General features: G+C 37.7%; 1 protein-coding gene across 1 annotated transcript in view; it reads right to left on the bottom strand.

Annotated features, from left to right (window-relative positions):
* The window catches only part of ABCG2 (ATP binding cassette subfamily G member 2 (JR blood group)), a 43,702-nt gene extending 31,830 nt beyond the window's left edge, over positions 1–11,872 (bottom strand). Inside the window, 4 exon segments of the mRNA XM_077142888.1 lie at positions 714–828; positions 1,339–1,398; positions 8,200–8,421; positions 11,114–11,872. Of these exon segments, the coding sequence (XP_076999003.1) occupies positions 714–828; positions 1,339–1,398; positions 8,200–8,421; positions 11,114–11,169 (453 nt within the window). The 5' untranslated portion in view covers positions 11,170–11,872.
* Between the last annotated feature and the right edge of the window lie 526 nt (positions 11,873–12,398).

The following is a 12,398-nucleotide window of genomic DNA, read 5'->3' as shown; positions in this document are numbered from 1 at the left end:
TTTGGAGCAGCTAGAAATAAAAATCTGAAATAGTGAAATGGTAACTCATAACAAACTCTGAAATCTGCTCTGTTTCTACTTATTGAAATGTTCTTTGAAAATGATTTTTTTTCCCTTTTCTTTGTATATATGTTATATTCAACAATAAAAAAAGTTTTAAAAAAAGAAAGCATATCAAGTCTCTTCTATCATCATTCTTTAGGTTATGTAACTTAATCCACAAAAAGAACATATCCCAGATCAAGTTCCAGTTAAGGATGAACTTTCAGCTATACGAATTGCAGTAACTCCACAGATGCAAATTCTGATGGAATGATTTCACCTCCCATCTGAATACCCCAATAGAGCACAGGTAATCATGATTACCCCTAGCGGACATTTTCCACATTGTTTTATGCAAGGATCGACCAAAACATCTTTCTAAGTTAGAGAAAGGAGAGAGGTGAAGGGAGGGCATAAAAGAGTAATATCTTTTGGAAGTGATATTTTAACTAGAATGGCTATCACTGCCCTTATAGAGGTCACATTGCAAATTCTCTCCGCCTTTTCATTCAGCTATTAGGAATCTTATGAGATATTATGGAAGGTGGTATAAACAGAGCTGGTTCCATACGCATGTCATGTAATCAATCAAAACAGACAAAACTGTCTGCTAAAGTGCTTTCCCAAAGACAAACAAAAGAACTCTAAAATGCAAATCCACTAATACTCACTTGTATCACATAACCTGAATTACATTTGAAATTGGCAGGTCGAGGTGCTCCATTTATCAAAACATCTCCAGATAATCCCCGTGGATCTTTTCTTGCAGCCAAGACATCTAACAACCTATAAAAAGAAATATATATATATATTTTTTTCCCTCCAATCCAGGTTATATTTCTCAGTTAGAATCCAATTCCTACTCAAATTAGAAAAGTAACCTGCCAAGAAATCTTCTGGTTGAACTAAAATTAAATTTATCTTTAAATTCTCACTTTCCTTTTTTCATCACATGCTATGACAAAGCCCAAGACATGATAGCAAGGCTGATCTAGCACAAACTATCTAACTGAAGTTTACCCCATAGACCTTCCTACCTCCTTGATCTTGGTAACCCCAACACAATTTGCTCTTTTATCTAAGACTCAAGTTTTCATTTGTAACTGGTACCTTATCTCTCCACTTTTAATTTTATCCCCTTCTTATTCTCCATGAGCCAAATTATGGCTCACAGGATTGATGTTAATCACAAGACATGCAGCAAATGCTCAACAAATACCAGTTTACATAAAAGTGATTTTTAAAAGCACATTAAAACAGCAAAGGAAAAGTTTAGTTATACTCTGCTATACTCACGAAGATTTGCCTCCACCAGTAGGTCCCAGAATAGCATTGAGGCCAGGTTTCATGACTCCACTGTCAATAAAAAAACAAAGCACTTATTCTTTAAGCCATTCATATTTTTTGGAAAATGACACATTCAACTTTCAAGATTCCTTGACAAATGTAAAAGAGTCTAGTGAAGCAACTCTGCTTCATTTATTTCTCTTAGCACAGTGTATGCAAAATGGGTCATGAGTAATGTTTGATGACAATTATCTTCAAGTAACCCCATTCGCCAACTAATCAAGTTCTACACAATTAGGTACATCTACAGATTTCCAGACTCACCAGTAGTCATGCTCTTAATGCTCAAATCTGGTCACACCAAGAACCAATATATCTTAAGAAGAAATTTAATGGCTAGCCACTGGAATAAAGTGCTTCAGGGGGTAACAAGACAAATATCACCAGTTAATGACGCTCAAAATCTCCACCTAATTAGAAGAACAAAATATGTACCCTCAAGATGTATTATTTACTTCCTAGATAAATGGTACCAGAGAAGTGGAATGCTGCCGCAGTTTGCAAGTACCAAAATGTTGGATTAGCTTTTTAAAAGGATAAGGCAAAAAAAAAAAAAAAAAGAAAAAGGATAAGGCAAAGATTCTGGAAGAGTTCTGAGGATTTTGATAGAGAAGGCCTGAATTGCTTTGAAGAGACCGTTGGTAGAAATGTGGACTCCAAGGATGTTTCTGATGAGGCTTTACACAGAAATAATAAGCATGCTTTTGAAAACCGTAAGGAAGGCATTCTTTGTAGAGGGAAGGCAGAATTTGAGTGTGATGAACTTGGAGAAGGTGGAGCTGAGAAAAAGGTGGTTTCCCCAATGTTCCCCAAGATTACAACTGCCCCAGTGTTTGGAAAGAGCAAAGCCGCTGCATAGGTCCTTGGAAAGGGTGGGGCTGCTGCTTCCTAAAGCTCTGAAGATAAATGGCTCTCAGACTCTGAAATCCAATAGAGTTTGCCCTGGAGGTCTGAGGAGCTGTTTGGGTCCAGTGACCCTTGTTTACCTTTTGATTTCTCCCTATGGAAATGAAAACACATATCCTGACTGTCCCTCCTTTGTAAATTGGCAGCAGATAACTTGTTCTGAGCCTCACAGGTCCACTGCCAGAGGAAAATTTTTTGCCTCAGAACAAACCTTGCCTGAAACTGTACTAGTTTTTACTTTGTGTTGTTAGTGAAATGGTTTAAGGCTTTTGTGATACTGTGATGCAGTGAATGTATTTTGTATATGGAAAAACCATGTCTTTGGGGGCATCTAGAGGGTGGAATGTGCCAGTTTGAAAATATTATTTACCCCAGAAAAAGCCATATTTTAATCCTGATTCAATTTTGTGGAGGCAGCCATTTCTTTTCATCCTGATTCAATACAGTAGGTTGTAAACTTTTGATTAGATTATCTCCAGGGAAGATGTGACGTACCCAATTGTAGGTGTGAATTTTTATTAGATGTGCCTCTACCCATTTCAGGTGGGTCTTGATTAGTTTACTGGAGTCCTTAAAAGGGGAAATATTTTGGAGAAATCTCAGAAACAAGAGAGCTGACAAGCTTCAGAGCAGAACTGATACAGATGCCAAGACATGGAGAACAGACAGGGATGTTTGGATATACTTGGAGTCCAGCAGACATTGCCATGAGATGTTAAGCAAGCCAGAACCTGGGGAGAGTCAAAGGAAGTCAAGAGATGAAAGCCAGCCATTGAGAAGTAAAGTGAGGAATCCCTACAGTGGAGCCCAGGAGCAAGGGATCAGCAATGCCAGCCACGTGACCACACAGCTGACAGAGGTGTTCCTGACACATTAGTCTTTCTTGAATTAAGGTATTTTTGCCTGGATGCCTTAGTATGGACAAATTTATAGGTTTAGAACTGTAAACTTGTAACCTATTAAATTCCCTTTATAAAAGCCATTTCAATTCTGGTATATTGCATTCCAGCAGCTTTAAAAACGAATGTATAGGTAGACCAAAAAATTCTTATGGTTTAGAAGTGGGAGATATCACTTTCTTAAGATATAAAAAACCTATTTCAAACACACTAAGTGGATGGTTAAAGATAGTGACTATTCAGAGAGACCTAAGAAGAAGGCAAATAGTTTCAATTTTGCCCTGAAAGGACAGGGAAGATGAATAGAATGATGCACAGAATATACCGGAGAAAGGAGAATTGAGGTACTGGCCACTGCAGTTATTCAGGCATGATGAAGCAGACGCCTGACTTAACCCTTTCAAAACCCTGGTGTCTAAGCCCATCCCTCTTTCAAAGTGGTAGGTAAGACAAAGTTTACTCCACAGAGAAAGTAATATTTATTCCAAATGGAATACAATTTCATTCCCAGATACTGTTTATCACAGAGACCAATCCTATAACTATATAATTGCTGTGAGTGAAATAGAAACTTCACAATGCAACTGTGCCATGGTGTTTAGATACAAAAGGACCTCAACATTTACTAATAGTACATGAAAAATCAACAATAGACGAAGTCTAACTTTATAAATGATATAAAGATCAAATAGACCCCTCTGCTAGGAACCCATTCTTTTCATGTTGTTACAATTGTAAAATGGCTGGCGAATGCTAGGATATAATGTACCGTTCACTTTTGCTCATAACTGAGGTGCCCCTCACTGAAACATTAGACAAATACAGCGAGAGTTGGGAGCAACCTGTATAACAGAAAAATCTCTTGTTCTTTTTGTAATCTTTCCTTCTGGGGTGAAAAGAAATGTCAGTAGTTGGGTAAACTGGCACATTTATCGATAACTCTAAATGCATCATCTTTATCAATAGTTACAAAAAAACTGCTTCCAAAAAGATGAGGAATAAGCTTGTTATGCACTAAGACTTATTCCTGTGATTGTCAGAAAACCTTTCCAGAAAACCCATTCAACAATCTGAATAATTAACCCAAAATGGAATGTGAGGATTCCAAGACAAGAAGAATTTTATAGGTCCCTGAGTTGGTTTTACTTTGCCACTAAGCCCTAGCACTACAGAAAACAGTAACAAGTGATCACAAATGCAAGAGCTCCAATTTGGAGCAATGGATTATTCTACTTTCACTGATTTAACAGTTATTAAGTTCTATTATGTATGTACAATGCACTCCTCTAGGAAATGGGACACAGCTGAGAAAAATAAACAAACAAAAGTTACAGCCCTTATACTGTTTACATTCTAGTCCAGGGATCGGCAAACCACGAGTGGTCACCTGTTTTCATAAGCAAAGTTTTACTGAAACAGTCACACTCATACGTTTACCTATTGTCTGCAGCTGTGATGGCAGGATGGGTAGTTTGCAACAAGGGCTGTATGACCCATAAAGCTAAAAATATTAACCATTTGGCCTTTTATAGAAAATGCATACTGACCTCTGTTCTGGTTTATGGTCTGCAATTCCCTTGTCTCCACACCCAGCCCTCTGTCTACCATTCCCTACCACAATTTACTGCTTTACAGAATTTCTATGCAGGTAGGTCTCTCTCACTAGGACACGTCTCTCTTCTGACTATAAGGTTTCTGAGAACAGAGGACATTTGCCTGTCACTAGCTTCTTGCACAATGCCAGGCATCTAGTCAGAATTTAAAATGTTCAATAACTGAATCTCTACGGTTCTATAAATGGGAATTATTTCTAAGGAAACAAAGGAATATTCTCAATAAAACACAAATCCAAGAACTATGAAAAGACAATGAATCTAGGGATACTATGGAAAGAAAGCTTTTCACATACCCTACTTGTTATTTCATGTACAAATAATTTCTTGCCTTCTCAGTAGAAAAGCAATGGACGTTCTATGGGAAGGCACAACAACTGTCAGATGCAAGAGCACAAGCTGTGAAGGGGGCAGGAAGGCGACACAGCCAGAGGATGGGAAGAAGGCTTGTAAGGGGTCAGGAGCTCGACCCCAGCCGAGTGGAAAATCCCCCCCCAGGCCCATGAATAACACCCGGTAATGGGACCAGGATGTGGGAATCACACAAACCTGATTTTGCAAAAGCTAATAGCACTCTTTGCGTCTGTAGATAAGCTTGCTTGCTTATAGCCACAAAAACCAGGATGTGGGTCTGTGAAACTAACGCCACTTCTCTGCTTCTGTGAATAAGCTTGCGGTTTCAGCCTTTATAAGCCCACCCTGCAAGCCCCGCGGTGCTGCTCTCTGAATCCTCCTCTCAGGTTTCTGAGGCAGTTGCCGGCCGGCTAATAAAGACTCCAAACTGGCTTGCAGTTTTGGAATTTGTGGTCTCTCTTTCGGTGCACTCCACAACAGGCTTATATTAACAAATGTGGGAACTGACTGAGCAAATAAGTAAATATTTTAAAGGATAGTGAGAGCCAGGTTTTTCACTTTGTAAGAAGATATTTACAAACATGGAAAGGTGGAAAGAACCCTGAGGAGTTAGACTGTAATCAGAAGTACTGACGAGAACTCACGGGTTTTAATATATGTGCAAAGATAGATAAAGTTATAGATGTATGTGACTATGGCATGCAAGTACATATACACATTCATATATTCCATACGTCTGGCTACTGAGCAGAGAAGGCCTAGAAGCGATGAGCATTCTGAACACCGGATCTTGGTTTGTAAATACCATCCTCCACCAGCAGGCATAAGGCAGGGTAAGCACACAATGAATCTGGAAATTTCTGTTGTGCCAAGGAAATGCTCAAAGAATGAAGGGAAGAGGACATGTCAAAAGATCACAGAGTTAAAGAAAAAAAACCACGGACCCCCCGAAGGATCCTGTATACCAAATCGGGAACAACAGGAGTATCGAGATAAATAAATGCATTGCAACTCATTGAATAAAAAACAAATCGATGAGTCCATACTCATACAAACACATGGCTGAAAAATGATACATAATAAAGGTTTTCCTCTTAGCAGAAAGCAAACTAATACACATTAAAGAGATGATGAAAATAGAAAAAATCATCATTTGGCAACTATCACAGTGATAGCTGATTCAGGCAGGAGCCACCCTTCCCTTTACTCCTTCATCCCAGAAATTCTATGGAGTTGAGGCCAGAAGAAAGATTAGAAACTAAGAGGAAAAAAAAAGACCTTTCTCATGCATATTCAAATCAGAAATGTGAGTCAGTAAGTACAACAATCCCTTTAACTACAAAGTAATCAACAGAATTGAAAGATTTGACAAGCCTATTTATAAGCCTAGAGACATACCACAGGATGAATTCGCCTGTTGCTGAAATAGCATTCAATCATCAAAATGCTGTGAAGTCTTGAGTGGATGACACTTTTTAGTGTGTTGAGTTACTAATCTACACGCTTTAAAAGATAAGATAAATACACTCTCGTGGCATTTTAAATCTATTCAGCCTGCATGTATTCAAATCATTTGTTACCTTCTACAAAATCTGAAGAGACCAACATTTCCTTGATGTTTATGCTGCACAAAAAACTTGTCAGCTTTTCAAAATCAGTCAATTTTATTGAGGCATGTAATAAAAGATAAAGGCTTTGTATCCACCATTTCTCTCCTTTTTCTCCTAGTGAAGGCTTCTCAACTAATAAAATAAAGCTGCCCATAAGCAAGACAGTAGGAGATGCCGCAGGGAAAGAGTTGGAATCCCTTTAAGAGTGAACCCATTCAACCAAAACAAAATGTCCTCTATACTGTTATTTTCTAGCCCCCCTGCAGGAGTTGGTTGCTACTAATAGAAGAGTCCACCGTCCCATACAAAGTAGCAAGAAAACAGGAGAAACATCTGATTTCATGTGGGTCTGCAGCCACACCTCAGTAAAGGGCTCTTCTCTAACCACTCCTCACAGCCATGGAGACCCTGAAAAGGCTGCCTGTCTTGTCTAGGATAAATCATTTCCCCATTAAACGAAGAAATAAAATAAACATACAGACCCTACTGTCTGAGCAAACCCAGACTCTCTCCCCACCCACAGAAAGGAAGAATCAGACTCAATTCTCTAGAAATCAGAAAAGTATTAACAAGAACCCTAATAATTATCATGGGTGAAAGAGATACCTGGTACCTAGGAGATCCTAAATAAATGCTCATTTCTCTTGCTACTCTACTGCCAAAGCTGCTGCTACCACCACCACATGATGGATTAGTTGCTGGATGAAGAGAATGAAGTTCAGAAACTAGATGCTTATCAAATACAATCAAACATGGACTTTGATCCTAAATTCTCTTATTACTTCAGTCTTCAATTGCACAACTGAGGCCAAATTATAATTATCTTTATTTAATTTCTGCCTCTCTGAATAATAGAAGGAAAACCTTAAGTAATCGTCACAGATCACAAACTACTATAACCATTCATTTAAAACAAATCTGATTATCAAACTACTTTCATAAAATATTGACATTTTGACCCCCTGACTCTTACTCTAAAAAGTATAAGGTATACAAGTACCTAAGTGTCTAGCTCATAAGATACAACAGTTGGTCTTCTCTCTGTTTCACGGATTAGAGAGGTGACACTCAGAGATAACAATTACACTCCAAATCAGGAATCATATAGCCAGGCCTCTTTTCACTAAACCACAAGATTTTCAGAGGCAAAACTCATGGACACATTAGTTGTTCAGTTTCTCTAACAAGTTTATGTGTCTGATCCGACCACTTTAAAAACAGTTTGGCAGTGCTTTAGAAAGCTAAACATACACCTATCATATGATCCAGTCATTCCACTCTTTACGTTAAAAGAAATGAAAGCATGTGTCCATATGTCTGTACAAAAGATGTGTACACAAATGTTCATAGCAGCCTTATTTGTAATAGGCAAAATCTGTGAACTTTATTGTATGATGATAAAGCTGTTAAAAAAATTTATACACATACTTGATATCCTTTAGTATTTCTTTCTCAGTCGTTTTCCGATTAAGTAAAAAGCCACTCTTCACTTTTATTTGATAGCAGATGTCATGAAAACTTAACACAGCACCTTCGGTAAATGTCTTTAGGTCATTGGAAGTCATACCGGGTAGACCATTGGTGTCTCTTTGTGACATTGGAATAGAAAATTGGACATTGCTGGAAGACATTTGGAGAGTTTCTGCCTTTCTGTAGAGAGAAAAGCAAGAGTAAACTGATAGTCTAGATAAATAAGACTGTGAACACTAGATAGCAATACTTTTGTTTGTTTGTTTGTTTGTTTTTGCATGGGGAGGCAACCGGGTCTCCAGCATGGCAGGCGAGAATTCTGCCACCGCACCACCGTTGCCCGTCCTAGACAGCAACTTTTATTATTATTATTTTTTAATAAAAGTTCCTTTATTTTCTAACTTTTAAGTTAATATATTCTAATACTTGGTGACAAAGGGTAACAAGGTCATTCTTTTCTTTTTTAATATTTACCATAAGGTTTTTTGTTTTTATTTTGAAAATATTTTTTATTGTGAAATAGCATATATACAAAAAAGCAATAAATTTCAAAGCATACCGCAACAATTAGTTATAGAACAGATTTCAAATGTGGGTATGGGTTACAATTCCAAAATTTTAGGTTTTTACTTCTAGCTGCTCCAAGACACTGGAGACTAAAAGAAATAACAATGTAATGATTCAGCAGTCATACTCATTTGTTAAAGCCTACCTTCTCTGTACAACCCCACCATCACCTTCGATCTCTCTCCCACCCTTTACGGATATTTGGGTTACGCCCATTCTAGCTTTTTCACATTGGAAAGGGCTGTAGATAATATGGGATAGGGGAATGGAATTACTTGCTGCTCTGGAGAGGCTGAGGTTTCAGGACTTATCTGGCCTAGGAACCCATCTGGAAGCTGTAGGTTTCTGGAAAGTAATCACAGTGCATGACACCTTTGTAAAATCTCACATAAAGCCCCTGGTGTTCTTTAAGAACGGCAAGAATGGTTTTATTTGGGATTTGGCAAACCACAGCAAATAGCAATCTGAAGCTGTGGCTTGCGTTAAGAGTAGCCTCCAGAGTAAACTCTTGACTCTATCTGAACTCTCTCAGACACTGATGCCTTAGTTGTTACATTTATTTTCCCTGTTTTGGTCAGGAAGGCGCTGTCGATCCCACGGTGCTGGGTCCAGGCTCATCCCTGGGAATCATATCCCATGTTGTCAGGGAGACTTTCACTTCTGGATGTCATGTCCCACATACTGGGGAGGGTCATGATTTCATTTGCAGAGTAGGGCTTAGAGAGAAAGTGGCCACATCTGAGCAAAAAAAAGGGCTTTCTGGAAGTAACTCTTAGGTATAACTATAGGTAGGCTTAGCTTCTCCGCTATATAAATAAGCCTCACTAGTGTAAGTCTCTAGATCAAGTACTTGCAACACGGCAAGCAAACTTACTGCCCTTCCCCTCTAAGTGAGACATAACTCTCCCAGGGGTGAAAACTTCCCCGGCAATGTGGGATAGAAATCCAGGGATGAGCTGGGACTAGGCATGAAGGGATTGAGAAAACCTTCTCGACCAAAAGGAGGAAGAGAGAAATGAGACAAAATAAAGTGTCAGTGGCTGAGAGATTTCAAACAGAGTCAGAGAGGTTATCCTGGAGGTTATTCTTATATGTTATACAGATATTCCCTTTTTAGTTTATGGTGTATTAGAGTGGCTAGAGAGAAGTACCTGAAACTGTAGAGCTGTGTTCCAGCAGCCATGTTTCTTGAAGATGATTGTATAATGATACAGCTTTTAAAATGTGACTGTCTGATTATGAAAACCTTGTGTCTGATGCTCCTTTTATTTAGGGTATGGACAGATGAGTAAAAAATATGGATAAAAATAAAGAAATAATTGGGGGGAAAGGTTAAAATAAATTGAATAGACTGAAATACTAGTGGTGAACAAGAGGGAAGGGTAAAGGGTATGGTATGTATGAGTTTTTTCTTTCTTCTTTCTTTTCCTGGAGCGAAGCAAATATTTAAAAAAATGATCACGGTGATGAATACACAACTATGTGATCATATTGTGAGCCATTGATTGTACACTGTGTCAAGAATTTTTGTATGTTTGTTAAAGTTTACAATAAAAATATTTTAAAAAAAAAAGATCAAGGGTTTGGCCTACTGACTTGAGAGTCCTTAATGTTTGAGACAGCACCAGGAGCTCCCCCAGTGGTAATGTTTAATAGTTCCATATTTTTATTCCCAGCCCTCAAGGGACTTTGCCAATACTTTTTAATCATCTGATCAACACCGCCTCATTCCCATTCTGGGCTCCATGTGTCTGGGTTGTTTAAATGAGCTATCCAGACAGACTGATTAGATTAGATTGTGTGCTACAGAAAATTTAGGTTTTGTAAAAAAATAAACCTCTCTTCCTTTGGTCACATACAGTAGGTGAAGTTCTAAAATACTGACAATATCATTCTTAACCCTGTTTTCTGATTTAACCCTAGTCTTGACTTGATGGGCTTCTCTTTTTTCTCTAAATGAAGCCTGATTTCTTTTTCAATTTCTTTAAAAGCTGTTGTACATAGCAATGCTGACTTTCAGAGCTGAAGAACTTCCATTCTGAGTCTTAGGTGTCACACAGATAGCCAAAGTACTAGGGAGATACCAGGTTATATATATATACACACACACACATATGCATGTATGTAAAGCATAGTGTCACACAATCTAGAAATAATATTTCCAGCTCTGGACTAAATGTGACTGCTATATGAGCCTACAATTTAAGCCTTTTCTTATAAGTATTTTCTAAAAGAAACCATACAATATTTGTTATTTTGTTTCTGGCTTATTTTGTACCACATAATATCCTCAAGGTTCATTCACCTCTTTGCATGCCTCACGACATTGTTTCTTTCTGTAGCTGCAAAATATTCCATCATCTGTATACACCACAGTTCAGCATTCTACTTCTTAGTTAATGTATACTTCAGCCATCTCCACCTATTGGGCATCAAGTATCAAGTCTAAAGTCAACAACTGATGGCTCACATTATCCTCACTTAGTTGTACAATCATCAACACTCTAAATTTTAGACAATTTTCACTGCTCCAAAGAGAAAAAGATAAACACGCTCACCAAATGGAAAGTTCAAACCTTCCCTTAACTTTTGTCCCTCCCCACCAATCATTTACCCCTGATACTGCTGTGGTACTGTTGATGTCTTCCTGTTAAACACAGCCCATAACAGATAGGAATACATTTATAACAAGTCTGTTTTAAAAAGGGCTAAAATGAATAGCTCCATATCCAGTGAGCAGCCTGCATCACTGTGATTAGAACTTTAAAAATTCCAATTAAGTGTCAATGAAATACATTAAGGTTATGGCCCTAACAAGGAATAACAATGGTATGAAAGCACAAAACTCATTAAGCAATAAAAAGATAAGTTGGTGAGAGGGACAATTAGACTTATCTGACTTGAAAAGCATAGTTTGAACTATTTGGGATGACATAATTGTTTCCCTAATGAGTGAGCACATTTAAATTCTAGGAAGTGACAGAATTAAGTATAGAAATGATTCAAAGAATCAAAACCACAGTTCAATAATTTAAAGCATGACTGAGCATTAAAACTCACAAATGAAGTTTAAAATGTTTCATTAAACCAGCTTAAATGGGACCCTTAAAAAAGATGTCAGATAAACTCTGGGATCTGTAACTACTTATTGAACAGTGCTTTGAAAATGATTGCTTTGTATATATGTTATACCATACAATAAAAAAAGTTAATAAAAAAAAGATGGCAGAGTAAGATTTTAAGTTGAACTTACTTTATAAAATAGGTTTCAAAATTGAAACGTCAATAAACCTAGTTTTAATTTTTAAATTTAAAAGAAAACAAAGCAGTCTATAAAGAACTTCCTGTGTGGCCATGATGGAACAGTTATTCCAAACTAATCATCCTACTGAGAACAAAAACAAAACTAGCTAAAATTTAAGAAGCAACTGTTTCAAGAGATCAGAGAGCAACTAAAGCAGACAGAAAGACTAACATCCTGGAAAGGAGGGAGCAGCATGGAGGCAAATCCAGCATTCTATGCCCTTTCCTCCTGAGGCATTTGCCAATGCCCAGCTGCACATGCATGCATAAAGCTGTTGCTAAAAACT

This window comes from Tamandua tetradactyla, chromosome 24 (assembly GCF_023851605.1).
Source record: "Tamandua tetradactyla isolate mTamTet1 chromosome 24, mTamTet1.pri, whole genome shotgun sequence".
NCBI classification, from domain to species: domain Eukaryota; kingdom Metazoa; phylum Chordata; class Mammalia; order Pilosa; family Myrmecophagidae; genus Tamandua; species Tamandua tetradactyla.
The sequence above is the reverse complement of the archived record's forward strand: the minus strand, read 5'-3'. Positions and strand labels throughout refer to the sequence as shown.